The sequence below is a fragment of the Hirundo rustica genome, chromosome 21, assembly GCF_015227805.2.
Source record: "Hirundo rustica isolate bHirRus1 chromosome 21, bHirRus1.pri.v3, whole genome shotgun sequence".
Taxonomy (NCBI): domain Eukaryota; kingdom Metazoa; phylum Chordata; class Aves; order Passeriformes; family Hirundinidae; genus Hirundo; species Hirundo rustica.
Window position 1 is genome coordinate 2,956,585 of NC_053470.1, and position 26,967 is coordinate 2,983,551.

Here is a 26,967-nt window from a genome sequence, read left to right on the forward strand (position 1 = left end):
CTTAAATTTCTGAACCATTCTGAGCTCTTTTGCTGTTAATAAAGAGGTGGCATTTCCTATCCCTGGAGAGCATTCATCATCTCCAGGATACATTGCTACCTGCTCCCCCACAGCCCCTACTTGCTATTTCAAAAAAGCTGATTTTGAGGCTTAAAAGCCCTAGCAAAAAAAAAATACGTAAAAGGAGTCACAAAATATAGCAAATCTGTAAATAAGTGGCCATGTATGACATGTTATTATATCAATTAAAGTAATTTTCATGTATATCAAAATGATAGCCATGGCTAATGGTGAATAATCCAGATCCTAGATGGGGTAAGCAAAACAAACAAAAAACCAAAACCCCAGGACTCTAAAGCTACCAGAATTGTTATCTTTCCCAACAACAACAAAAAATTACTTCCAGGGACAGACTAATACCAGAAGACAAAACAGCAACACTGTGCTGTGATAACCATAAGTGTAGAAAAAAAAGCAAGCCTGTCTCAGTGGCAGAGGAAGAAAGGAGGCAGAATTCAGAGCTAAAGCCTGAAATGGGGAAGATATTCCATTCCCTCCAGTGCTTGATAGAAACTGCTTGGGATATGGCAGCATGAACACTGTACTTTGGTAAGTGTCACTTAAAAGTTTTTATTTTTTCCTTAAAATAAATCACAGGCTTTACTAGTTCCTTTAAGAGGTTAGGCTAGTGAACGCTATTTCAGAGCGGAAGAAAACCCTCATGGTATTTTCTCAGAAAAAATGTCCCTGCAAGTCAAGTGCTCCTCCAGAGGCAGAAACACAAAGGCCACCCATTATTTCATAAACAGTTTTGTGTAAATGTTTTGTTTTAAAAACAGCACAGCAGCTCAAAAATCAAATTAGCTATTCAGGGGTCATCTTCATCTCACTACCTGGCTGCTCCATCTTGAAAAGCCATTATTAAATTGCCAAATTAAATGTACAGCAATTAGAAATTGCAGCAGACAAACTAAACGCTGAGCTTGCAGCCCTCTCCCTACAGAGTTACATTATCAACACAAACAGTGCTGCATAAATTTAAGACAAAAATGTAAGTCCCTTTTCCCTAAGATGGTTTTGCTTCCAGGGTTACTTAAAAGGGATACCAAAGGAAATGCAATTTTTTTCCCCTCCCAGTTCTGCACTTAATCCCCTTTCCACCACCACTTAGGTATACACAAAGCAGAAATTACTTTTAAAATAATCACTAAACAATAGAATGGGGCAGCAGAGCTCATTTAAATTTTGTGTGGAATGCTATTTGAAGGCCAGGCATGTTGTGCCTGAGTTTATAGGGGAAAAGGTGCAATTACCAGGAATTATCCTCCTTCCATTTCCCTGCTGAAAGGTTTCGCTGCTGTCTCACAGAAGGCTGGAACAGCCTTGTCCCACACAAGTGCATTTCTTCAGTCCAGGCTGTGGGATAGCTAATTGTCAGGAACATTACCAGCCAGTGATAAATGACCACTCGTTTTCGTGTGTTTAATGCCTTTATTTCGTGCTGTCAGTGTAAATTAATCACCACAGCCACCACCATATGTGCAACAGCTTTCACAAAACAAGTATTACAAATATACAACAGATCAAAACATCTTACGCTTTCCACAGCCGTGAAACCTATGCACTATGAAGTCAGACAGAAGTAATACAGCCATGACAAACGTGACCACTAGAGGCAAAGCAGCTTTGTTCTGCAAAATCTGAAAAAGTCAACTTATTTTAAACATTATTGTCCCCCTGCAGTGACCCTGTGCCCAGTGTTTACCCGAGTTGTGATGGCAGCCTGATTCAGTGCTCCAGCAAGAACCAGGTGCTCCAGTGTTCAGTGCAAGCCCTCAGACACACACAACACGCCCTAAGTCACAGAATGTTTTCTCACATGCTTCCTGTGCTCACATCCAAGCTGCTCTCTGCACTACAATACTGTTCTCTTACGCTTTCCTAATCTACCAAAGCAATGCCTTGTCATCTATCAGCAGCATAAACCTAAAGAGAAACGTGAAATTTGAACACAACTGACTCAACTCTCTGAGAGACGGTAACATTTACAAAACAGTATTAACAAGAGCTGGCAAACAAGAACCCAAGGAGTCTCTGGCTCCCAGATTTACATTCCCTGAGGTGCATCAGGAGGTGCAGGGTTGGGGGAGGCCATGTAGCCGACCTGGGGTGGTGCTCCTGAGCTCCCAGCCTTGGCCACTGGTGGGGAATTTCCGTGGGGAGGATTGACTGGATGCCAGGTCCCAATGTAGCGGTAGGCAGGAACCAGAGAGTCAAAGCCAGGCAGAGGCTGCTGGCTGTAGGGGTCTGACACCACTGGGTAATACACTGGCCCATAGGGCAGGGGTGGAGGCTCCGTGTTTTGGAAGTTACCTTAAAAAAAAAAAAACAAAAACAGAACAAAAAAGCACATTCCCACACTCCAGCCACATTGATGGCCTTTTTACGCAGGCTTTCACAAGCACAGCATCACTCAAATACAAACCATTTGCTGATGCCTCCAAGGGAACCTGGTGGACTTCAGCTTGCCCAGCATCAGGGAAGAGCTGAGGCAGTGACTGATCCAGGACAGGAGCTGGCTCAGCATACGCTGGGTAAACTTCCACTGGAGATGGAGGCAGCACTGGCTGCATGTACATCATGGAAGGCCAACAGCTCTGATGGCAATACTGGCAGGAAAAGGGAAAACATGGTCATGCACACAGCCACACAGTCTCCAGCCCTCCTCCAAATCACTGCTACTTTCACATCTAAAGGTAGGAAAAAGTGAAGTTTTTTTCCTCCTGAGCCATTTAAGACATTATAAACAAACAAAAAATCCCATCAAACCAACACAGCCTACCAGGAAAGATTCTGTGATACCTGCAGCAAGAGCCACACTGCTGTTGTGTCAAAAGCCTTTACAGAGGAAGAAGATTCCCACTTATTAACTTTGTCATATTCAGAGATTTTTTCCATTTCTTCAGCTGAAGGAGCTCATGCTGCTCTTTTTACTTCCCTGAGCAGCAGCACTGACACTGCACATGAGTACTGCTGCAGAGAATGCTTCAGCAGAGCAAATAGAACACAGAAATGCTGCTATCCAGTCTGAGCTCAGCTGCACGAATCCTAGGAGACTCCATCCGTGCATCTCTAAGTGGTCTTTGATGTCTTATTTAAATGCACAAATTCTCTTAAGATTGGTGCAGGTTCTTTCCTTATCTTCATAGAAAGAATATTTATCCACCATCAAAAACACACACAAAAAAACCCCAAACAAAAGTAAACCTAAAAATCCACTACCACAACCCACAGTAAAACAATTAATATGGTGTACTTCACATTTTGAAGTAAAACTTTCCTTCCTGAGCCCGGCTTTAATCTCCACCAAGGAATATTAATAGTCCAGTGCACAGAACACACATTTAGGACACTTTAAGGTTTCAAATACATCAGTACATTTGTCAGAAACCCAGCAGTTTTTACAGGCAATTTGCTATACTCATTTTAAAAGCACTTACTTGCAATCCCATATTAAAATAATACCGCAAGATCTTTGTATCTGAAATTAAAGGATAGAACATTAAAGAGCAGAGGAATAGAAACCAAGAAGCAAAAGCAACTTAAATATTAAGAACATTTTATTTGAAGTTATTCTTACTTAATGAATAACAGTATTTCAGCACTACCTTTTCTTTAAAATTTCAAGGGTAAAGAATGTATCTTGACTATAAACAGTTGTTAAACTAGTTTTATCTTTTTAACGAAATACAGTTAGATGTTTGTGCAATGGCAGAGCATTTGTCTGACCAACAGTTATTTAATTCAATGACTACATTAGCTTTAAGTTTATTCATCTTGATTACTCAAGTGATAACTCAGTTTTTTTACAAGTCACCACTGTCTGAGCAACTAGGACTTAACACAGAGCAATCCTAAGACCTTCTCATCAAATTTTGGGCCCCCCCAGCTGTTATATTAAGCTCAGTAGAGGCAGGAATAAGGAATATATTCCTTCCTCACAAGGGTACCAAGTTCTCTGCTTTCTTGCAGAGTCTTTTACTTCTCTCTTCCCTGTACTGAACCATCTGTCCCCAGCCAAGCAAGTGTTTCTCAGAAACAGTCCCAGGTGTGTGAAGGGACTTTAAAAACCTCTCTCCAAAAGCAACAGGGTTTTGAACTTGGGAACACATTTCCAACTGTCCAAAAACAGTGAAGCAGCCTTTAAACCTTTAAAGTTGACCCAATGAAAGGACAAAAAAAAGAAGAGTGTGTGTTTAATCCCATGATGGGAGTTCTAGAACTACACATGAGAAAAAAAAAAAAAATCTATTTCTTAGATTCCAATACAGATTTGCTTTGAAGGCTGAGGAAGAGCAAGTGACCTATTCCACAGCACAGGCTTTGAGCTCCCAGCTGTACTAAAGCCAAGTGAAAGCAGGGAGACAACTCAAAAGAAGCCACAGAGGGATTCAACTCAACAACACCTCCAGAGTGGCTATATTCCATCTTCACAAATACCCACCCTCCCCCAGAGCAGCCTTGGCTCCACACTGCTTCCCTGTCCCATCTCCCACAGCCCTGCACTCTCTGGCGCTTCGTGTTGTGTTTTGCTGCAGGAAGGCAAAAGCATCAGCAAAGCAAACCACAATTTTAAAATGCACGAGGATTTGTTCCTCTCACTGCTGCCAATTCTCAATTCTTTCACTGTTCAGCCTGTCTATCAGGGCAACAATCCATGCAGCTGTTTTAGGAAATGCACACAGATCCTTCACCCTGGAAGTGTTGGTGGTCTGGCTGTAACACTGACCACAATCAGTAAAACAGTAAAAATACCCCAAAGACTTATTCAAACTTTTCAGAATATAGCTGAAATTCCATCTACATCTGGAAAAAGTTGGTGTTTTTTAAAAAAAATCCTAATTTTGTTCTTCAATTGTTTATGCAAATCTATGCAAAGCAAGCATAAGAGCTGAATGAAACAGCTGCTTCCAAAGCAGCAGTAACAGTACAAAGGAATTGCTGGGAGACTGAAGTGACAAACTGACACTGGAAATACTGACATCTGTGGAACAATGGAACAGAAGTCAGTACAGGAGGAGAGCAGTTTTTGTTTATATTCCTCTTTTAGATGTCTGGAAATCAAGTCCATCTTCAGTAAAATGTGATAACCTTACAAAGCAACAGCTAAGCCAAAAAAAGTTGCCCATCCTGACATGAAAATATAAATACCACACTGATGCCTGATAAAAATCTCCTCTCCTGACAGTTTTTATTGTGCTGATGGGAAGCTCTGCCCAGGACTGAACACAGAGTGTTTCAGGAACACAGGCTTTTAGCAACAGCTCCTTCAAATACAAGGCACCAGGCAAGGGCAGGGCACCTGAGGTCACTGTGTTAACAAACACACTTGACAAGTCCTAAATGCCATTAAAAAAAGACACAGGGCACTATGAAAACTGGATTAAATGCAGATTTAAGTAATGCTTGAGCCCACAGCAGGATTTCTTCCCAGGTCCAGGACTTCAGTCTGTTGCCAAGTCCTGCTCCCCATCTGTACCAAGCCTGGTGTCTTTAGCAAAGCACTCACAACTCCAGGTCGAGCACAGCCACATACTTCACCCTGTCCTACTCCAGACCTGCTGGGTTTTTTAACTTATAGGCCATATAGATTATACTCCAGCAGTGTAACATAAATGCTACATGCAATATTATTAACCAGCAATCTTTAAAATTCCTACAGTCTGCCAAGGAGGACAGGCCAATATGATGTGGACTGACTCAGCTGAAGGGCTCCAGGCAGGGTCTGGAGAGGTTATTAATCCACATCCACTCGAGATTCTTGTCAGCACACTTCACAGCCCATTCTCCCAAGTGGGGAAAGCCTCAGTTAAAGGGACTCAACCAAAGCTGGAAAGCAGGAGCTCTGCTGTGTGCATGGGATCACTGATGATCCACAGCAGGGAAGGGGAACCAGAACAGCCAAGATTAACAAACCTTAGATTTGAGGGCACAGGTGAGACAGCAGAGTAACTGCTGAGCATGGCAGCAGCACCGTGAAAGCAGCAGGCTCGGTCTCCGCACTCTCACTGCTGAACAGCTGCCATGGAGCTTACGCACTGTCCCAGCTGATGGCAGTGTGTGTGACAAAGCTACACACCACCCAAGGAACAAGCTGACCCCACACTTCAGCCCTGGTTTGTAATACCACAGAACTACAGCTTTGAGCTATAAAGGATAACAACCAAAATACCCCACTGAACCGTGCCAACAGCACAGCTTATAAATACACTGTTCTTATTTTAATCAGTTATAGAAAAGCAATTATTCTGCAACATACAAGTATGATACAGGCCAAGCACACTCTCCCTGGGCTTTATTTAAGGTGATGTCTAGAGCTGCAATAATCACATATTTGAATCAGATACAAACTTTCTGTTCAACTCTGGGAATGAAAGTGTTTTAGCATAAGTATCTGTAATATTATTTCTCACTCCCTTCAAGTTGTAGAGAGCCATTTCTTCTCACTTGGTGTTCTGTTAAGCTTCCAAGGAGAACACAAGTCAGAAGTGTGCTGGAGAGCAGCAGGAGTAAAAAATACAAAACACCATCATTACCTCGAGGCAAATCACTGCCACTGGGATCACAAGAGTAAGCTGGAAGAACAGCACTGGCTTCTCCCACCTCACTCACTGGGGGAAGAGGAGCTGAATAAATTGGGAACGGCACCGAAGAAACTGCTACAATTGGAAGGAAACAAATGTCACCCAAAAAGTCAACTTTGCCATGGTGTATGTCAAATGAGTAAGGTGTTAAATTACACAATTCAGTATGTACTCTGACACCTTGGTGCCCCTAAATACAGGCTCTAACAAAATTCTGTTCAGCAATCACTCTGAAAGCTGTCCAGAAGAAATTGTAAAACTAGATGGGAAGGTTTCAATCTCTCAAGGCTTAACTGCACTTCTAGCCACAAGCTGGATATCCTAGTTAAAGGAAAAAAGTATTTTTCAATAATTTCTTCATATTAGAAGGTAGGCCAGACTTCTAACACAGTTATCTAAGAACATACTAATCACTTCCAGTCCTCTAAAGTGTGACAGTAAACCCACAAAAACAAGGAAAGGTTTGAGACATCCCAGGACAAAAATCTTCCGGACAGACAACTGTTAAATACTCGTTTAGGTGGCCCACAGCTCTAACACAGCAGCAGGTTGGCACCAGTGAGCAGACAGCTTTGAGAACCATACTGACTAAACTCTCATGCAGAGTAGGGAAAAAAAAAAAAAAAAAAAGTGAGACAGAACTGAGCAGAATGGAAGGTGGATTTTTTTAGATGCTACATGAAAAGTTAAAGACAGGAGAAGTGCTCTTTGCAAGAAGGAAAAGAGAATTTTTATGTAACTCCCATTTTCCGAGAGCAAAGCAGGTACAGCACTGTGGAGAGTGCACCCTGTGACTACCCACAAACCTGATCTCCTTGCACAGAGGAAACTGAGGGTCACAAAAATGAACTGGACCCAGAAACACCCCAGCCAGTGCCTCTTCTGGAAGTGATAGTCTTCTAGAGGCTTGCTACCCCAACTCAAGAGGAAAATTAGCTGTAGGAAAGGGGAGGTGAAAGGAGCTGCACTTAACTTCTGCATTCTGAAAGAATTTTCTAGCAAACATTTGGCATAAATGGTTAAAGGTGGCAAGGAGGGGGAACCCAAAGCAGAGACCTCCAATTCCCATAAAAATTCAGGGGCAAAAGCCCTGTCAAAAGGAGAAGTCAGCAGCCAAGTTACAACTACATCATTTTTAACCAAAGCAAATGACACTTTTTTTAGTCTTTTAGCACTTGCTTTGGGTGGCGGGGGGGAAGAAGGGAGGGGAAAATGTAACTGAAAACTTGGAAATCCAAGTCCACAGCTGCAGTCTGTACACTCTACCTGGCCTCCCCAAAGAAAAGGGAGATACTATGACAGGCTGAACTGCTGTTTGTGGGGGAGCTGCTGTTATGACACTGGCTGGAGTGGAGGCAGCAGAATTTGAAGAGAGACCTGTAGCTGGAGCAGTATAAACATCTGTGGAGGTGGAAACTGTTGCAGAGTTCACCAATACCTGGAAAAGAGTCAAGAGTATTCGACAGTCTGCCTCTGCAGCTGGCTTTGAAAAAGACTATGAGAAAATACCACATACTTCAAAAATTCTCACTTCACACAAATCCATCTTTTCAATCCTAGCTGTAAAGGCACTAACTATCCAAACTCCCTAAGAATTGGCTTGAAAATACCAGTTTAGAGTTGCAGACACCTGCAAGGCATCTCCTGCTTTGCTTGTATTTGCAGGGAATTGCATCCTCTGCTGCCAGAGGCTGTGAGGGGTCCCCACAGAGTGCCCCAGTCCAAGCAGAGTGGTTATGTCTCCGCAGGGCCACCACAATGAAGTGTGAGATACAGCTCAGAGTACCAGACACTACCTTCTGGGGATAGCTGTAGGAAGCCACTTCATCTTGAGGTGACACGGAGACTGGCCCTTCTTCCTGAAGGGATTCCAAAGCAAAGCAGGGTTCACTTCAGTGGCAAAGGAGCCACAAAGAACACACACCACACCCCTATTTTTTATGTTTAAATGTATGGCTATACACCCAGAGTGTCTTTTGTAGCTCAACTAAACAGTTTTATTCTGACATGCTCAGGGCTGCTTTCACATCCACTGTGGAGCAGCAGGTGACTAGAGATGTAATTTCAAATTTAAAAAAAAAAAAAAATTTAAATTCCAAGATAAATTCTACCACAGATGAGATCTCTCCAGTCCCACAGAGGAGGACTAGGATTAACTGGAATACAACCTGAAGGGGGGCCTCATAAAAGCAAGGGCTGTCTGGAGCAGAGAAAAGCAAACAGCACTCAAATACACACTCTCTCTTTGCAGAGGAAAAGGTGGAAAATCATTAATGGATCCAGTGCAACGCAGACTGTACTTACAGACTCAGATAAACCTCACCAATCAGGGAGGAAAAGAATGGTGAATATATAAAGGAACGCTGATTTAATTTCTTTCATTAAGTCTCTGGCCTACTATGCATCCAAGGACAGTTTCCATGAATGCCACACACCTCAAAGATCTCAAATCTGAACAGTCTGTGAGTAAAACTTACCAAGTTTGCTGTAGGTTCTGCTGAAGTAAACACCGTTGGATTCTCACAGTTGGGATCTGGATGACACAGGCAAAATTAATTGAAAAGAGCCACATTAAATCTAATCATTCACAAACTTATAAAAAGCCCTTAATTGATATTACATTCATCAAATATTCTATCAGCAAAGCTTACACTTTTACTCACCTGGAGGTGCATAAATATATTCCTCATGAAATTTCCCTACAAGGGAGAGAGAAGAGGAAGTTTTGATTCAGACGGGAAAAAAAAAAAAGAAAAAAAGAGGGGGGAGCAAAAAAGCTTAAAGCTGGAGTTACTGCAATTACATTTTAGTGCATCCATTAATAATCTGCTTTCACTATCCTCTCACACAGAGCTAATTAACTCCTTTAGGAGCTGTAAGGAACCTACTTTTGACAATGAAAAGTACATCGATAATCTCTTTTTTTTTTGCCTATCAATCCTTTTAGAACTCACCATTTTCACTTTCTTCCTCCTCCTCTAAGGCACTCAGGGTCTGCTTGTTAGATGGGACAGGGTTTGGACTTCTCCTTGCTACCCAAAATGGCCCTGGACCACGGACGATGGGAGTAGGGCTACTGTGGCTCTGAAAAGCAAAGTCGGAAGCACACATTTAGAAATAATTTAGATCCATGCTCTACAGACAGACATACAGAAACAGGCTGGCAGACCCAGCTTGCTGCAACCAAAGCTTACTAGAAGTGTCCTCTGTGTGTCCATTCCAATGCAACAAACATTTCTTTCCTTTTCCTTCTGTTCTGCCTTAATTAAGGCAATTCAGAAGCTTTACCATTGTCCTATGCCATGCAGCCAAGCTGCTCCCTCCCAGAAGTCATCCAGCTTTTATCCCGAGCTCTAACAAAGCCGCAAAGGAGGGAAGAAGATCCCAGACAAGGCTGCTACCCCCAGTATGTATTACTGCATTCCTCATTCCAGGGCATTCCTCCCACACCAGCAGCAGATCACTTCTTCCAAACACCGCTCATCATGGAAAAAGATCATCTTTAGTCACAACTAGTGGAACCAAGAGGTGGCTGCACTTGGCTGACTCCACACATTCAACCCTGACTGTTTCAGAGTTAAGCACGCCCCAAGGTCGCCCACAGCACCCCCTCAATGTTTTACGTGGCCTTTGTTGCTGCACTGAAATCAGTTTTTAGCTGCACCCCAATTTAAGAGATCAGTTCTCTGAAGGAGGAATACAGAATTAAGATGCTCAAGTAGAAGAAGTTGATTCAGTCTTTTGTGATGGCTAAGGTGACACCCAAAACGCTCCTCAGAAGACACTGGTGACTATGAGATGGATAAAGTGCTCAGAGAGGCTTGAAAGACTTCCAAGGTTGAAGCAGAGGTGTTAAGTCAGAAGATTCTCCCACCAGGCCTCTGGCAGCATGGCAGAGTCCTCTGTGAGATGCATCTTTCCCCAGGAAATGTCACATTCCTTTACTAAACAAGACAAGGAAGAGACAGAGAAAAAGCTTTGGCATTGACAATAAAGTCACTGAATGAACATGAAAACCTATTCATTAGGAGCTGCAGGCAAGTCTAGCAAAGGGGGAGAAAAAGCCACTGAGCTGTATTGATTTCATGCTGGAAAAAAACCTGCAGGATAATGTGTCCTTATTCCTTGGCACTTGTGGAGGAAAAATCAGAGCAAAGATTACAAATCTAGTATATCAGAGCAAAGAAAAAATGACTGGTGCTGAAACAGCCCTAAGCATATTCTCTCTCCCACACTTAAATACAAGTCTAAGCCTAGTTAAGTTCACTGCTTCAACACAGCAAAAAAATTCAAACATACCAAGTTGTTTTTGTTTGTTGGTTTTTTTAGTCCATTTTCCTATTCAAATACCTACGTATAAATTGATTTTTTAAGCGCACGTCCATCCAGCTTTGGACTAGGTTTAGACAACAAATAATGAAAAAAAAAAAAAAAGGCATTTTAAACTTTAAGAATACACTTTGCCACTTTATCTACAACTCAACAAAGAGACTGCTTTAAGAAAAATCTAGGTTTGTATTTCTTTCCTGTTTCTATAGCAGAAGAAACTGTCAGGAACAACAAGTTAATCAAAAATATCACAGCTCTAAATTCATAGGAAAAAAAATCCAGGCTATCACTATCCAGTTTCTGAATCTTACTACACAAACAATAAATTATAGTGTGGCAAACAAGTGAAAAGCTTTCTCCCACAATATTTAGAGCTAGACAGACACGCACAGGAGGAAAAGATTTTGTTTTCAAACTGCAATAGAAAGGAGAAGCATGATTGTGTTTATGAAAATAAGCTTAAAAGCAAACAAGTGTTGCTACTGAGGATACAAAGAAGGGGAATATCTAGAAAAACTGAGGTTTCAAGCAGGTTTTACAGGAACTAGACTAATTTCAGTCTTCCACTGTCAACAATGCATTCACTGCTAAACCTGACTCCAAGAAAACAAAAAAAAGCTGCTGTATATTCAGGTAAAGTATCACTATGCATTTTGTTTCCCCCTCCTCCTCTCTCTGAGAGGCTTCAGCTTACCCTTTGTTCATAACTCACAGGCAGAGTAGGAAAAGCAGTGTCATCATCTCCTTTGATTTCACAGAAAATGACAGTTTCTTCTGGCCCTTGGGGCTCCTCTGCAGCCCCTGGCACGAAGCCGTACTGGCACTCCTTGCTCACACAGGGCAGCGGGCGGCGGCTGTACGAGCTTGGGGAATGAGAGAGGAGGTGAGGAGTCACCACCACCTGCACTTTCACCTGCCTCTGGCTGCTCAATTTTATCTCAGTTCTTTCTGCAGAGCCACAAGGAACCTGCTCTTTCACACTCTGCTGCAAATTCGTGCCCCACCATCCTCCCCAGTGCCTGGTAGAGCAATCTTTAGTGGAAGAGGTTTGTCGTCACTCAGCAGGACCTGCAGGAGAAGCTGTCATAGCTCTGACAGCCTCTCCTCCCTGGGCTGGGGTAGAATGCTGTTTGAGGGCCAAGCATGTCGTGTCTCTCTATAAATCAGGCACACCCCCCGAGTTTAAAAGGGGAAAAGGTGCAAGTACCAGAAGTGCCTCTCAGCTGTAGCTCTACCTGAAGAGCACAAACTCTCTCCTAACCAGTCTGCACACCAAGAGTGAATAGAAAACAAGCAGCCACCTCCGCTTTTCAAAGCTTCCTACCTCGGCATGCCAGGCTCACGGTGGTGTCTGGGAGGATTCTGCTGGTGATAGGGTTTGTAGGGTGCCATGGCCGCCCCTCCCTGGGAGCAGTGGATGGGAGGGAAGCGCCCTGAGGGAGCACCATGCTGCAGCCGGGGTGGCAGCACTGGCTGTCCCCTGCTGTAAGCTACAGCCATGAACACCTCCTTCCCACGTACTTTCTTCAGCATCCTCTTCCGTGTTTTCACGTCCATTTCTGCAGCTTCCATTGTGGACAGAAAAGAGATTTACACCTTAAACTTGAGCTATGGTCTCAAATGATAAAGAGAAGAATTAATATTTGAACCCATAGAAAAGAAAGCCAGCGGCTTATTCTAGAAAAAGTGCATTGCAAATATGGAAACTACAGACCCTTCTTTAGAGGGACTAAGCAGGATACAAGCATCTGACATGGGAGTGCCTTCCCAGCTTCAGCTGATCCAACCAGTACTCAGAATTAAAAATTTCTCTATGCAGGCTGCATTTACTTATGGAAGTAAAAAAACCTCACAACTCCTCCTCCAAATTTAAACTGAACCCATATTTAAGCAGCTGGGGTAGCTCTGGTCCCTCCAGGCACTTCTGCTAATGCCAGATCAGACAAGCTCTCTGGTTCACTGACACATCTTTTAGATAGTTCTCAAGTGGCAAATTTGTTCTGGGCAATTTCGAGCAATACTAAATTTGCTTTGTATTTCAATGGATTCACTCTTCTGCAAAGGCAAATTCATCATTATCTGAAAGATAACTTTCCATCAAACCCCTCAGTGGACAAGTTTTACAGGACAGGGTAAATTAAGTCGCTTCCAATATCCCAAGACTGCTATAATTACTACTGTCAGGAGCACCTCCCCTACTCCCCCAGGGCAGCAATGGTCCTGGAAGCCTTCTACAAACCTATTCCTGAGAAGTGTCCACCTGTTGCTTTCTGATAAACTCCTCCTCTTCTATTGTGAGCCATGTTCCAAGCAAGGACAGGAGCCACTTGTGTCACTGGCTTTAAGTTTGCCAAAGGAACTGTGTGCCTGCAGGAAGGACGCCCACGTTAGCAGCGCCCCAGGGATACAAAAACATAAGCTGAAGCAACACTGAGACAGAGGAAAATAGTTTGTGAAAATGAATAATCTGTTTCTCTGGTATCAAGCACCTGTTACTGCTACTTGTTTAATTAGAAAAGACAAGCCAGTCTTTAGTTTAAACATTATTTACTTCCTGGGTCAAGTCTCTCTCCTCTGCCTGCATTTGTGTGTCTCCAGAGGTATACCTAAAAGCAGGAGAACACAGAATTTTTGCAGGATGTTGTCAATCCTAGCTTCGGAGGAGGGTGAATGATTGAACAGCAAGGGGGGAAGTGATTAGATTCACCAGAAGTGCCAATTATTTCGTTGCTTGGGTACAACATAAAAACTCCAGAGAAACCCAGCAGCAGAGGGCAATTTGCTCTCTGTGAATTAAGCCCAAGCTGCAAAGATCACTTTTACATTCCAGTGAAGGAAGATTTCCACAGAAAGCATTACAACAATCATCTTGGCCATTAGAAACCCAGGAGGAAAAACAAACCCCTCAACTAGAAAAAGTTCAAGTTTGAAGTCATCACCAGACTGCTTACTTTTCTGCCAGCTCCTCTACAAATACGGTCAGTGTGTTGCTATCCTGTCCAACTTCCTGGATATGAGCATTGTAATACTTTTCTCCTGGTTCCAGACACACCTGGAGAGAGAACAAGGGAAGCTATTCAAAAACCCAAACTGCATCAGAATATTGTCCACAAACCACTAACAGCAAAGGCTGCTCCTACCCAGTCCCATGTTACTGAGTTGGCCCAGGAGTCTCAAATACTTCTTCAAAACTGCAACCAAAATAAAGAGCACTGTACTAACTTTAGGAAGGATAAAAAGAAATAAAATCAGTCTTGTGAGCAACTGAGAGACAAGATACTTGCTCCCTAATTCCTTGTTATCCCCTGTGCCCAGCAGATAAGTACCAAGGAATACTGCTGCTTAAGAACTTGAAGAGAACAGAAGATAAAGTGGGAAAAGGAAAGCGCTGCACAGTGAGAAACAAGTCACTGTGAATCATTAGCACTTCCTTAAAGATGATAAAAAAAATACGCCCTCACTACATACAACATCAGAATACAAAGAAAACTCACCTTCCTTTCAGCATCTCCTGTCCAGATCATTCTACTCCTCCTTTTTTAGCTTTTCCCTTTTTATTTTATAAAAATATTTTGCTACTTCACTGGTGAGAAAGATAAGACTATCCAGAATTGTTGCTTAGCCCAAGTGAAAAATCTAAAGACAACTACATCAAAAGCACCCCCAGGGCATTTTGAGCTCTGCCTGGAACTTCTACACTCAGAATGTGGACGATGGTTTACATTGAATCCCCCAAACTGCTTTTGTATCACACTACCAAAGTTTAAAGGTAGATTTTAGAAGGAAACTACATTTACAAGAACATTTACAGGGAAGAGAATGAGAAAAGCATTAGAAAAATCTATGTAATCAAATTATTTCAAGGTTTATCACAGTCCATTTAAAGTAGCTTTAACAGTTTATCATAACTGGGTCTCCTTTGAGTACTAACCTGACACTTGTCTCCTAAATAGTACTGTCTCCCAGCAAACACCATGTAGTCAGTTTTTTGAAGCTCTAAAAATAAATGGACAAATAAATAAAAGGGGGGGGGAAAAAAGCCTTTAAGCTACTGTTTTTTCTTCACATATCCTGCAAGTACTTCATGACAGCATCCAACTATAACTTATAGGCCAGTTGAGTTAAATACTTCCTGTGCATACCCAAACATTCCCCACAGTAACAGCAGAGTAACTCTAGATGTTCTTACAATAGACCATAACCAGGCTAAGTCACATGAGACCAGGAACAGCCAGATAATGCAGCAAGCAGCACTACTACAACACTGCACCTTCTGTGGTGGCACGGAGCTAATCCTGCATTTAATACAAATCCTGGAATTAAGAATGTTGGACATCTCTTATCTTGCCAGAGTCCTGGTGGTACTTGGCTAATGTGGAAATGTCACCCAGGAAAAGCTAACATTGCCTAAAGTCTCCTTGCTGTTAAGATTTCAGCTTTTTTTACCTCTGTTCCTTGCCTGGCTTCTCTGCACGTCAGTATTCTACACAGATAATTGGTTAGCGCACTCTGTTCCAAGAATTTTAATGATCCTCATTACTGATTACGCCGTGGTGAAATGCTGGAGTTCTTCAGCATGCAAAGCACTTTGGGTCAGACATCAAGTATCACTTAAAAACTTATCTTTCTTGGTAACTTCTTGCTTTACAGACCAGCCACAGTGAATATCAAAAAGCAGCCAACCTTCCCCTAGGCCAGGAGAACCATGACATCTCTGCAGAATGTTCAGGCCCAGGAGGGCTGGGAGGCAGGAGAACAACTCATCTGACAGATCTCAATGCTAAATTCGAGATCTTCATTATTATACAATTCTGGGGCCAAAATCGTGCTCTAAAAAGAAGTCTTTGCACACATGCTGTAACAAAAACCTCACATTTGAATGCCTTCCAATACAACAGAATGGCAAAATGGAGTTCTGTGCTTTGCTTTGAATCCTCCAATCTCCTGTGTACAGTCCATAAGTAGCAGAGATCAGATCTTTAGCAACCTTGTACCATTATATAGTATCAGAATCTGGGTATTTTGTACTTTGAATGCCAGACTGGAAACAAAGAACATGTCCTACCTACAGCTGTCTGCTGGGTTCACTTGTGTCCTTCACATTTGAGCTGAAGAAACAGGTGACTCAGATTCATAAATTTAATACTAACCCTACTACAGGAAGAGTTCTTTGGCTTTCCCCTTTCCAAAGATACCTTTTCTGCTGTCCAGCCAAACATCAAACTCCACATTTCGATAGATGGTAGAGTCCAGTGCTTTTAGCACTTTATAAGGAACAGGCATCTTTGGAGGATTTTCTGGAGGCTAAAAACAGAATTGGAATAGAGCATTAACAAGTGCAGTTCACGTGTTCAGCACAGCCTCTATCCTGCCAGCATCTGTGCACCATTTAAAAAAGTACAGATGCTGTTTTCCAAAATTTTCACTTCCACTGTATTTCCCTAAAAACTAAAACTCAAGACTATGAAAACATATCCAGGCAGTCAGGTGCTGAGCAAACTGATTCTGGAAGACAGAACAGGCTCAAGACTAACACTTGTCCTGTACTCTAAAACAATCAAAGGAAGTCAACCAGACCAGTGAAGCCACAGCTTCAAAAGTTGGTGAATGCTGTTATTTGGAGAATTTCTGTTGTTTTATCTCAAAATTCTACTTCTGTAGAGCTTCTAGAAGGACTCTGAAGCAACTTATATTACGGTCAAGACAAAAGTGAACTAATTTAAACCACATTCTGGGAAAAACAAACAAAAAAAATCAGGAAACATCTGCTAAGCTCCATCTTTTGGGGGAAATAAAAATCAGCTAGAGAAGAATGAGAGAATTTCAGAAAGGAAAAGAGCATTTCCAATTTAAGAGAAACTCAAGGGAAAAACCAAAAGACAAGCAGATCGAAGAAATAAGCCAGCCACTTGCCAAAAATACATTTTTAGAAAGTGGTAAAGAGGATTTAGCCCTATCAAGGGTAACATCATGCAGCAGGAAAAAAGAAAAACCCAAAAGCAAACCATAAGGATTTTTCCCCGAACTGCCAAACCTTTTGCTCTTCAATGCCTTGTTTGAACTTGGTTTCCTGTAGATTGTCAGTATCGTGGCCTTCCCAGTCGTGCAGTCTAAAAAAATTGAAAATAAGACTACAAAAGCTACAACACACGATTTCTAGCCAGGATTAATTCACCAACTGTTCATACAACCTAGAAAAGCACCATGGTGCCATCAAGTGGCACATTTTGCCTTAAACACCAGCAAGGTGAAATGCAGTGCAGGACAAGCCTTTTCCAAGCTTTAAGAACTTGACCTTTGCTTGTTCCAAAACCCAACCCTAATGGGGGCTACTGCTTCCATTAGGAAAGGATGAAGGGGATCCCATGGATTGAATTCTTGCACTGTCAAGTACAAGACACACTGTGCCAGGTACCACCAAACCAATGCTGTCTGCAAGCATTTGCAAGCATTCAGAGGCAGCTCTCAAGCCTTTCAGAGTTATGGAGGCTTAGAAAACTAACAGGTGTCTCATTAAAAAAATAATGATAAAGCTCTAATGAATAAGGAGCAATTTTACTTACAAATAAGCTGTCATTTTACAGAGTAACACACAACTATAACACAGCCTGCAGCAGAGGATATTCAATTACATGGCACTTCCCAGCTCCAAGGAAAGCACACTCTCTTCCACGATATACTTGAGCTTTGTTTGTGTCATAACATAGGAAAAGAAGAGTTAATATTCCGTAAGAACTTATAGAAACTTGGAAAAGTTGTTCTCTGCAAGGTTTTTAAGTTTGGTGTGGTTTTTTTTCTTCCCTCTTACCAGATACCTTTCCCAGCATACTACCTCTTTTCTGATGGATTTCTGGGCTCTTTTTCATGGAGAACATCAAAGTTTGCATCCTCACTTCCTACAGGACCACTGTTTCTGTTCTTCTTGGATCTACTTCGAAACACCTCAACTGCAGACCTTAATTCTTCCTCATCCATGCCAAACACATCTTTGTAGAGGATCTCATATAATACAGCTGAACAAACCAACACAAAGCTTGATAATGTGAGATCCATAAGAACTCCTGCAGTTTCCAAGGCAGGCAGATCCTCAGATGTTATCTACTGTTACATGGCAGTAGTGACACCAGTTAAGGACAGGATCATAAACTAACTCAGTTGGGAATAAGGGACTTCTGGAAGTCATTTGGTCCAACACCCACTTAACAGGTAAAAAAGATGTCTATGCATAAAAATATACCATAAGTGAGTTTTCATATCTCTTCTCCCCACCCCTGAAAATTGAAACAAACCCTGCCTCTAAACATATGAAAACATACAATTCTCTTCCATAGAAAAATGATTTCAAGTTTACCCTGGCAAATGGAAGCATTTTCCTGAAATTGTTTTGTATACACAGAGTCATAATGGCCGTTACCGGAACAACACAGTAAAATCTGGGAAAATAGAATAAAAATAAGTTTTAAGGCTGGAATGAATAACCCCAAATCCTTTCATTCTACAGTTGACATCAACTCATCAAGAAAATAAACATTCTCAACGTAAACATGAAAGAGCTGTAGCATCATCTCAAAACTGAAATCTAGGTGAAGTCTCTAAGTAACTTTGTATCATACAAAAAAAATACCCATCTGTATACCCTGCTGTATGGACCATGAAATAGGAGTTTGTTTCCAAGACCACCATTTGCTCAGGAAGTAAAATAAATACAATTCATTGAACGTAGCACCCTGAGACACACTGTCCTAAATGTCAATGCCTGAAAGGCCAGAAGAGCATTTACTTCTCTAGCCCTTAAAACCTTTATTTCAAGAAGCAGAAGAGATGCTTTCTGCAACACATGCATTGACACCCCATGTTAAGTCCTACCAAACTTCTTGGCACACAACCACAGCCGACTGCAACAGGCAGAAGCCCTGAGGCAGCTGTCAGCACACTGCCAGGAAGGATGCTTCCCAGAAAAGCAGCTCCCAGAGGGAGCCAAGATGCCAGGACTCATAATTCTGTGTGCTCTGTGGATTCGGCCAACACAAGCTCTCCTCTCGTAGCGAGGAGGAGCAACACCAGAAGGAGCTGCTGCCTGAGCTCACAGTGTAATGACAGACAGCTGCCAACACTTAATGAGAGCTCTGGTGGGAAAGCCTTGGAGGGCAAACATGCATTTAGACCATGCTGTTTGAGTTAAACTCAGCCCATTCTGGGATTAAATTAAGCTACACAGGAAACTGTGTAGAGGAAGAAAGAAGCACACATAAATGAAGACAGCAGTGCTCATCAACAGAGCAGTAACAGCTGCAGCAGCACAGGTTCAGAGCAGACTGGCCACCTTGGCAAATCTAGCAGCCTACACTGAAATCCACGCCGCAGCAGCTTCACTGGCATCATGCCTGAAGCGGCCCCACAATTGTGCACCCACATCTACACAGCTCCAGAAAGCACCAGAGGAGTCAGATGCAAAGTAATACAGAGTATTTGTGCTTTATGCTCCTTCCTTTTGCTCCCAGCAGTAGTGCTGATATATATAAGCCGCCCCAACAGCTCCCATTCTGAACTGGGATCAGTCTTGTAAGTCACAAAAATCAATCCGTTTGTTACAGTCATCCCTTCCCATTAACTTCCCCTTTTCAGGGAAAAAAATTGCACAACTCATCCAGCTTCAGGAAAAGTAACAAAACAGACTGGCAGGGGAACAGAAGGAAATTGCCCTCACTTCTACTGACCTTGTCTTCAAAGCCATTGTCTGTAGCATGTGTGGGCGGCTTCCCAGGGTACCGGTACACAATGAAATCTCGCCTAGGTAAGCAGAGGGAAAACAAGACTTGGAAGAGCACACTTTCAGTAGAATGTTATGAGGAAGTTTCCAGGAAGCAGTTTAGAGCTGTTGGTTTACAGAAAATTCAAGCAAAGCACACTTTTCCTGATTAATGCATGCTACCATAAAGCGAGAGCCAGGTGAGCAAACCCATCCTGAGGGGAAAATAAAGATTATCTTGTGAGAGAGATCATGATATTTAGTCACAGATTAAGTCAAATACTTATGCTTACAGACACTGAGACAATTCACTCGAAGAGATTTAGGCACCCTGTGAAAGGACTAGAACCTCAATGCACAGGGAGCTAGTAATTCTTGCCAAACTTCAGTTGTTCCTTTAGTAGTGGGACAAAATGAGATAGCAAAAGGAGGCTTCTATTTTCTACCACTAGAGAGCCAGACTGCTTTTTACAGATGGCAGATAGTTCTGTGTTACCTCTGAAACAAATACCAGTGCTTACACACCAGGTAGAGCAGATACTCCTCACTTCTGGAGCTTTCAAGAACACCTACAGGAGTTTTAGCCATGCTTGTGACTACCACAGAGCGTTTCCACTGCACACAGCTCTTTGGTTTTCCCCGTTTTCCAGTCTTCAGCCACTAGAGGCAAACACTCGACATTGAAATGTAATATCAGCAAAAAGATAAACAAGCATCTCTGGAAACTGACCTTGCCCTTAATCCCCACTAGAACGCAGGCTGTGATGGCACCATTTACTATTTATGTCTGTTAAGATTTTTAGGGAAGCATTTCTCATCATATTTCACACATTCACCTCTCAGTGGCAAACAAAAAGAAGGTTCTGGTGTCAGAACCCCCACACCAAGCGCAAAACAAAGTACACCTTAAGAAAGAGGTACTCACTTGTACATCATTGATAAAGCACTGATTTCCAGCTGGCCAGCACTTTCCTACGCAAGATTATGAGATTATGTGAGATAGCAGAGGCATCTGAACATCAACAACATCCTACATTTCTGCAGTAATAAAGTTCTCTACTATTAAAATACCCATTCAAATTGCTTGTTAAAGCAATAATATACTGAAAGCTGAGATATAAGGATTTGGGGGAGAGTGAGGTAAAAGGAGTCTGCTACATAGGGTGGCCAATTACCAAAATTAGCAAAACTAAGGTTACTGGTGAAAGACTAAAGAAATAAAAGTTTGAATAGTAAAGGAGGAAGCAGGGGATTGTAAAGCCTGACACTGCATTTAAGGTCCACACCATGTATTTTGCTTTTTTCTTCTTAGAGAAAACCTACAGTTATGAATAAACTTTTGCTGTCCAGCCTGCAGAGATTGCTCCTCTGCACCCATGAAATCCCCCACTAAAACTGGTATTGTTTACACGTGTACACTTTATTCACATTTATTCAGTACAAACCCTTAGCATTACTTATGAGTCCCCAAGATTTGGGTCTATCTAAAAAAAAAAAAAAAAAATCCCACAAACTCAAATAAGCATTTGAATAATTACCTCAACACCTTCCTGTTCTAGTCTCTCCACATTTAAATCTCTTAAGTCTTAGATCAGGCTTACCTTGGGATCTCCTAGTCGTTCTAGGTATTTCTCAAATGAGCCTTCCACATACTTTTAAAACAAGAAAAGAAATATAAAAACTTAAGCAGTTAGAAAGCAAAGTTAAAATTAAACCTAAACACTACTTAGAAGCTACCAGCTATTGATTTGGAAGAGGCAAGGCACAGAGAATATAGGAATGCATTAGGGTATCAATGTGAGAGCTCCAAGAGATCCTAAAACAAAAAATTAACGACATGATTCCAAGTAATACTCAAGTTCCTCCTAGATTAGAAGAAGCAGTTAAATGTGATTACAGGGAAAACAAACAAAAACCCCAAAACACAACCTCCATCAATATCCTATAAACCCACACTGCACACACACCTGTACTTCACACAAAAACAACCAAAAACCCATGACTTGACATCATTATACGAGAATTTCCCTCCATCTTTCAATATTTGTTCCTTGCTCCAAAATCCTACATATTTCCCACCCAAATCCTCCAATGGTTGCTCCACAGAGAATACACTACACAAATAACTCGCTCTGATCACTGTGTAGGTTTTAGGAACTTGCTTGTTTTCAGGAACTTCAGAACTAAAGTCAAATAAAACTCGTGCAACTGCAGCTCAAGGTAAGGAAGCAGTCACCTTGTCATTTTTCCTATGTTTCAAGCACGGTGTTCACAACGCTTAGTGCTAAACCACTGTGACCCCCATCCCACAGCATGTCCCAGCTTATATACAGAGCACACAGTACTTACGGATTCAAACCTAGACTGGTGCTGCCTCACAAACGAGACGCAAGCTTTCCTAACTTCTGCGTGATGGATCTGAGACGAAAACAGCTGGAACAATAACGTTAACAAGAGAAAATGTTGAGAGCTTTAATTTGTGCCTGGCGTTAGGCGTAAATTCCCCAGACTTAACGCCACCGCCACAGGAGGCAGGGCAGAGGCTGCGGGGCACCGGGGGACACCCGAGGCTGAGGGGAGCCCAAGCGGCTGGAGGCGATCATACCCATCCCCACACACATTCCCAGCCATCCCCGCCGCCGGCACCTCGCTCTGGGCACCCGGCCTGGTCTCCAGGAGCTCTCCGGGGACAGCCCCGGCCCACCCCGGGCCTGAGGCGCCCCGGCTGCCCCCAGCCCGGCCGGCTGCGCACCTGCTCCGAGACAGCTCGGAAGAGGCAGGAGGCGTCTTTGGCCGTCATCTTGCGGTACAGCCCCAGGCTGCCCAGGTACTCGTCCATGGCCACCTCGCTGAAGGACTTCTGCCCGAAGTACTTCTTGGAGCTTTTGTGCATCTTCCCGGCCGGGGCGGCTGAGGCGGGCGCGGAGACGCGGGCGAGGCGCGAGGCGCCGGGCGCGCGGCCGCCGCTAATGAGGCGCCGCTAATGAGGCACCGCGCCCACCTGCGGGACCGCCCGGCCTCCGGCCCCTCGTATCCCGCTGGGGCTGCGCCCACCGGGGCCATTTTAAGCTGTTTTAGGCCAGTTTTTAGGGTGCCCGGCTCCCGGCGGGCGTGCGCATCCCAAGCCGCGGGGAGCGGCTCCTCCCGCACCTGCCTTGGCGGAGCTCGCTCCTGCAGCTCCATCGCTCGACCGCAGGCAACCAGCGGGAGCGTCGGTCCAGTGGTCATTCGGAATTCCCTCTGCGCCCCCGCGCTGGAGGCAAGCTGCTAGCAGTGGGTTTGAAATAACTCCACAGGAATCGTTAAGGGAGTGGAAGAATCTTAGTTGCTCCTAATCAAGTGCTTGGGGCAAGTTTTGGGGGATTGGCAAACCTGACCCTTGCGTAACTGTGCGGCCTGATTTATTCCACCTGTAGCCCTTTGTGCTTGATTTGAATGCCTCTGTGTACATTTAATTTCCCCATAAATAATGTACTTATACATCAGATGGGCCAATTCAGGAGTTTCCTTGTTTTAAACAACAAAAGCACCCTTCCCCACAACGAATGATGTCATTGTAGGAAGGGCCATTAGCACCAAATACGCATTTCTAAAGTTCTAGAGCATTAGAAGCCCAAGAAAATGCATGAGCATTTTAAAGTTTAAGCCCTCTTTGGTTTTCAAAATACTTGAAAAAACCGATGTAACATCAACAATAATTTTCAATTTCAATACTTTAAATGGGGAGCTCTCATCATCGTCAAAGTATCCTAGAATGGCTTGGGTTTGCAGTTCATCCGGTTTTAACTCTCTGCCATGGTCAGGGACACCTTCCACTATCCCAGGGTGCTCCAAATCCCATCCAGCCTGGCCTTGGGTATGTCCAGGGATCCGGGGACAGCCACAGCTTCTCTGGGCAGCCTGTGCCAGGGCCTCCCCTCCCTCACAGGGGAGAACTCCTTCTTTACATATATCTAAATAGGAAAGCCTAGGTGTGCAGCAGTCAAAACGAATGGGTTATGATGGGGGTAACACCATGGAAAAGGGCCCAGTTCCTGTCCTGTTTTACTTTGTGGGTAAATCACCCAAACCCAGGGCAGCAGTTTGGCAGCAGGTTTGCAGCTCGTAACTTTTTCCACCTGGATTCACCCCATGCCTAGGTTTCTTTTGAGGCTTAAATCTCCCACTTTTAAGGTCTCCTTTCAGTGCTTCTGTAAACACATGAAACAAGAGCTGAAGGCATCTGCAGATCATCACAGGAACATCAACAAAGACAATTTATTTCCACCGCACTTAGCAAAAATGGTCAAGAGACCGCTATGCCTATGCCATGTCTGTAAAGAAGTCGTTTAGCTTGTCCTCATCACTAGAATTACCATCCCAGTGCAGCTTTTGTGATATAAATATGTTTGGCCATGCAACTAGACAGTTCATACTCCCTCCTTATTGGCATTGTACTCTTTTAAGCGTAAAGGTGAATGACTCTGGCACCAAATTGGAGCCATTTAGTATCAGTTAATACTAAATGATAGTTTCTTTGGCCCAGTTGGCAGATCTTAAGTGTAGGAGATGAGACATTTTATTCCAACTTTTTTTATTTCTCAGTTTTGTTTATTGTAACCCAAAAACTTTATCCAAGAATGAAGCGAACTTTTTTGGCTGTCCAGGAGGAAAAGGTTTCAAAGCTGACAAGTTCATCGACTGCAGCGTCTCCACAAGAGTGCTGTAAAAACAGACCAAAAGCAAAAATTAAAGAAGATCCCTCCCATAGGAAATTTTCTTACACAGTTTTCTTTCTATTCATCCATGCATAATTCTTGAGCATGGAAATATTAAATAGGGATATGTATGGAAAGGAATAGAATGCACAGAGCAGCAGGCCCCAGCCAGCGCTGGCTCATAGGCAGCATTGCTGAGAACACACTTCCAGAGACAAACTCAACTTTTAAACGTTTTAATCTTCTGTGGTTGCAGTGCAGGGAGACTGAACAAGATCTGAGGCTCTTCTCCATAAACCATAGGAGGAAATCCATCCTATTTGAACACATGGCAGAGTTCTCCCCTGATCACAGAGCCAGAAAGAATAGCTACGTCAATCTGTTACTTGCTGTTATCAGGCTGCAAGTAAGGCTCAAATGCTTGGCACTGCCCAACACAAAGAAATAAAAATTCTGAAGCTGACAGAAGCACCAAGATAATGAGTTTAAGAAACTTGCTCAATATAAATGAATGCCAGGCCTGATCTGTTCAGAAAGCTCTTTTGAAACATATGAAATTCTGCTTGCAGGGCAAAGGAACAGGATGAAGACTAAGTAATGGGAGTTACATTTTCTCTGCCTTCAGTTTAAAAGTCATCTGTTATTTTTAGAGTGGAGTCAATCACACGTAAAGAGAAAACAGTGAGATACAGTTAAAACCAGAAGAAATAAACCAAACAGGAGTCAGGATGAACTCTGAAGAAAAGGAGCTAGGTGTTTTGGTGACGGTGGGATTTTTCCATGCATTGTTTGCTTGTGGGCTGGGGCTTTTTTGTGTGTTTTTGCTTGTTTGGTTTGGGTTTTTCCCCTGAAGTGACAGGCAGTAGATGTGTGAAACTCCTTGTCAGAGGGTATAGTGCATTCAAGGAGTTTGGTTAAAAAGGCAGCCTGATTAAGTACTTGAGAGACAGGGGTACTTAAAGTTGCTAACCAGATAATATCTGAGTTATGAATCCCCCTGAATCCAAGTGTTTCTCCTCTTTTAATCTAAATACATGTACCCTCAAATGAAAAAAAAAAAAAAATTGGAAGAAGTCAAAAGGCTTGGTAAGTGTGGTAAATTATTACATAGTGTTAGTCTATTCACTCTGGAAAATCTAACATCCAGATGGAGATTACAGAGAAGGATGTACATTTCCTTGTTACACTGTCAGTCCTGCTGTCACATGAATGTTCTTGTGCAGTGGAACAGCCACAGCAGCTCCATACCTGCAGTTACAGTAGAGGACGTAGCCATCCCTGTGGAGCTGCTTGGCCAGCTCAAGCTGATGGTTGTCCATCAGCTTGTCATTTATTACTACTATTAGCGGCTTTCCTTTCTCTAGAGTCTCCAGGCAGCTACCAGCACCTACGAGAGAAATAGAGAACATGGTGAGAGATGAACCATCCCCCTACTTGCTGCTGAAACAGGAGAGCTTCTTGAACAACCCAACTCTAGCTGTGGACCTCAGCATTCCCAGCCAGCCCAGCCCAGCCCTGAGCCGGAGAGATTTCATCCCACCGAGCTCCCGCAGCCCCAGGAAGCAGCCGGGGCTGTACCTGCGTGGCTGATGACCAGGTCTGCGCTCTGCAGCTCCTCAGCCAGCGAGTCCTTGAAGCGGAACACTTCCACCGCCACGGCCGAGCTGCTGCTGGGCTGCGGCGGGGGCAGCGAGCCCCGGCCCACCTGCAGCACCAGCTTCTGGTACCCGCGGCTCTGCAGCGCCTGCGGGGCACGGGAGGGATGAACGGGAGGATAACGGGGGCGGGGAAGATGGCGGGGAGATGCCGGGTGGGATGACGGGGGTGGAATGAAGGGGATGAGGCGGGTGTATAAGTGGTGTGCTCAGCCCCCGGCTACACCGGCCCGGGTACCGCCACCCCGCGCCACAGACCGTCCCTCCCCTTCCTCCACCAACACTTGACGCTTCTCCCCGCGGAAACCCCCGAACCGCTCGGGCCCCCTCAGCGGCGGGGAGGGCGGGGCACTTCGCGGCGCGCAGGCGCCAGCCCCGGGAAGGGCAGGCCCGGGAAGGGCCGGAACCGGAGCCGGTGTCCCGGCCGGCTGACCTGCAGCGCGGGCGGGGAGCGGGCGGTGGCGATCAGCTCGTCGAAGCTGGTGGTGCCCACGGTGACGAACACGGACTTCATGGCCTCCGGGACGGGACGGGACGGGACGGGGCGGCCGCGGGGCCGCCAGAGGGCGCCGTGCGCCCGCGCAGCGCTCCCGAAATGGCGGCCGGGCTGAGGGGAGGGACGGGGCGGGCGGGAACGCCCCCTTCCCTCACGGGTCCGGCCCTCCCTGTCCCCCCCTGTCCCCCCCTGTCCCCCCCCGTCCCCTCCTGTCCCCCCCTGTCCCCCCCTGTCCCCTACGATCGCTTCGCTTCCCTCCGTTTCCTCTCGCTGCATCCGCTCAGGCGGGGTAGGTGCCATGGCGCTGTGGGGTTTTCCCTCACCGTGACCGCTCTAACGAGCTCGGCAGCGTTTAGAGAGGTAGCCAAGCCCGTTTCAGGTTTTTAGACTTTCAAGG

The 26,967-nt window shown here is 44.1% G+C and overlaps 1 protein-coding gene across 1 annotated transcript; it reads right to left on the bottom strand.

Annotated features, from left to right (window-relative positions):
- Nucleotides 1-1,483: 1,483 nt before the first annotated feature.
- On the bottom strand, nt 1,484-26,668 carry ALG13 (ALG13 UDP-N-acetylglucosaminyltransferase subunit). The gene is made up of 27 exons (XM_040083732.2): nt 26,508-26,668; nt 25,998-26,163; nt 25,668-25,806; nt 24,319-24,424; nt 22,475-22,702; nt 22,072-22,155; nt 21,324-21,374; nt 20,648-20,694; nt 19,691-19,763; nt 18,325-18,406; nt 17,806-17,986; nt 17,008-17,083; nt 16,169-16,277; nt 14,905-14,969; nt 13,925-14,025; nt 13,213-13,340; nt 12,298-12,538; nt 11,668-11,836; nt 9,599-9,728; nt 9,308-9,343; nt 9,122-9,177; nt 8,441-8,503; nt 7,911-8,082; nt 6,597-6,719; nt 3,501-3,541; nt 2,486-2,669; nt 1,484-2,373 (listed from the first exon to the last, which is right to left on the bottom strand). The coding sequence occupies exons 1-27, from the start codon at nt 26,586-26,588 to the stop codon at nt 2,108-2,110; spliced, it is 3,198 nt and encodes a 1,065-aa protein (XP_039939666.1). The 5' UTR covers nt 26,589-26,668; the 3' UTR covers nt 1,484-2,107.
- Nucleotides 26,669-26,967: the final 299 nt, after the last annotated feature.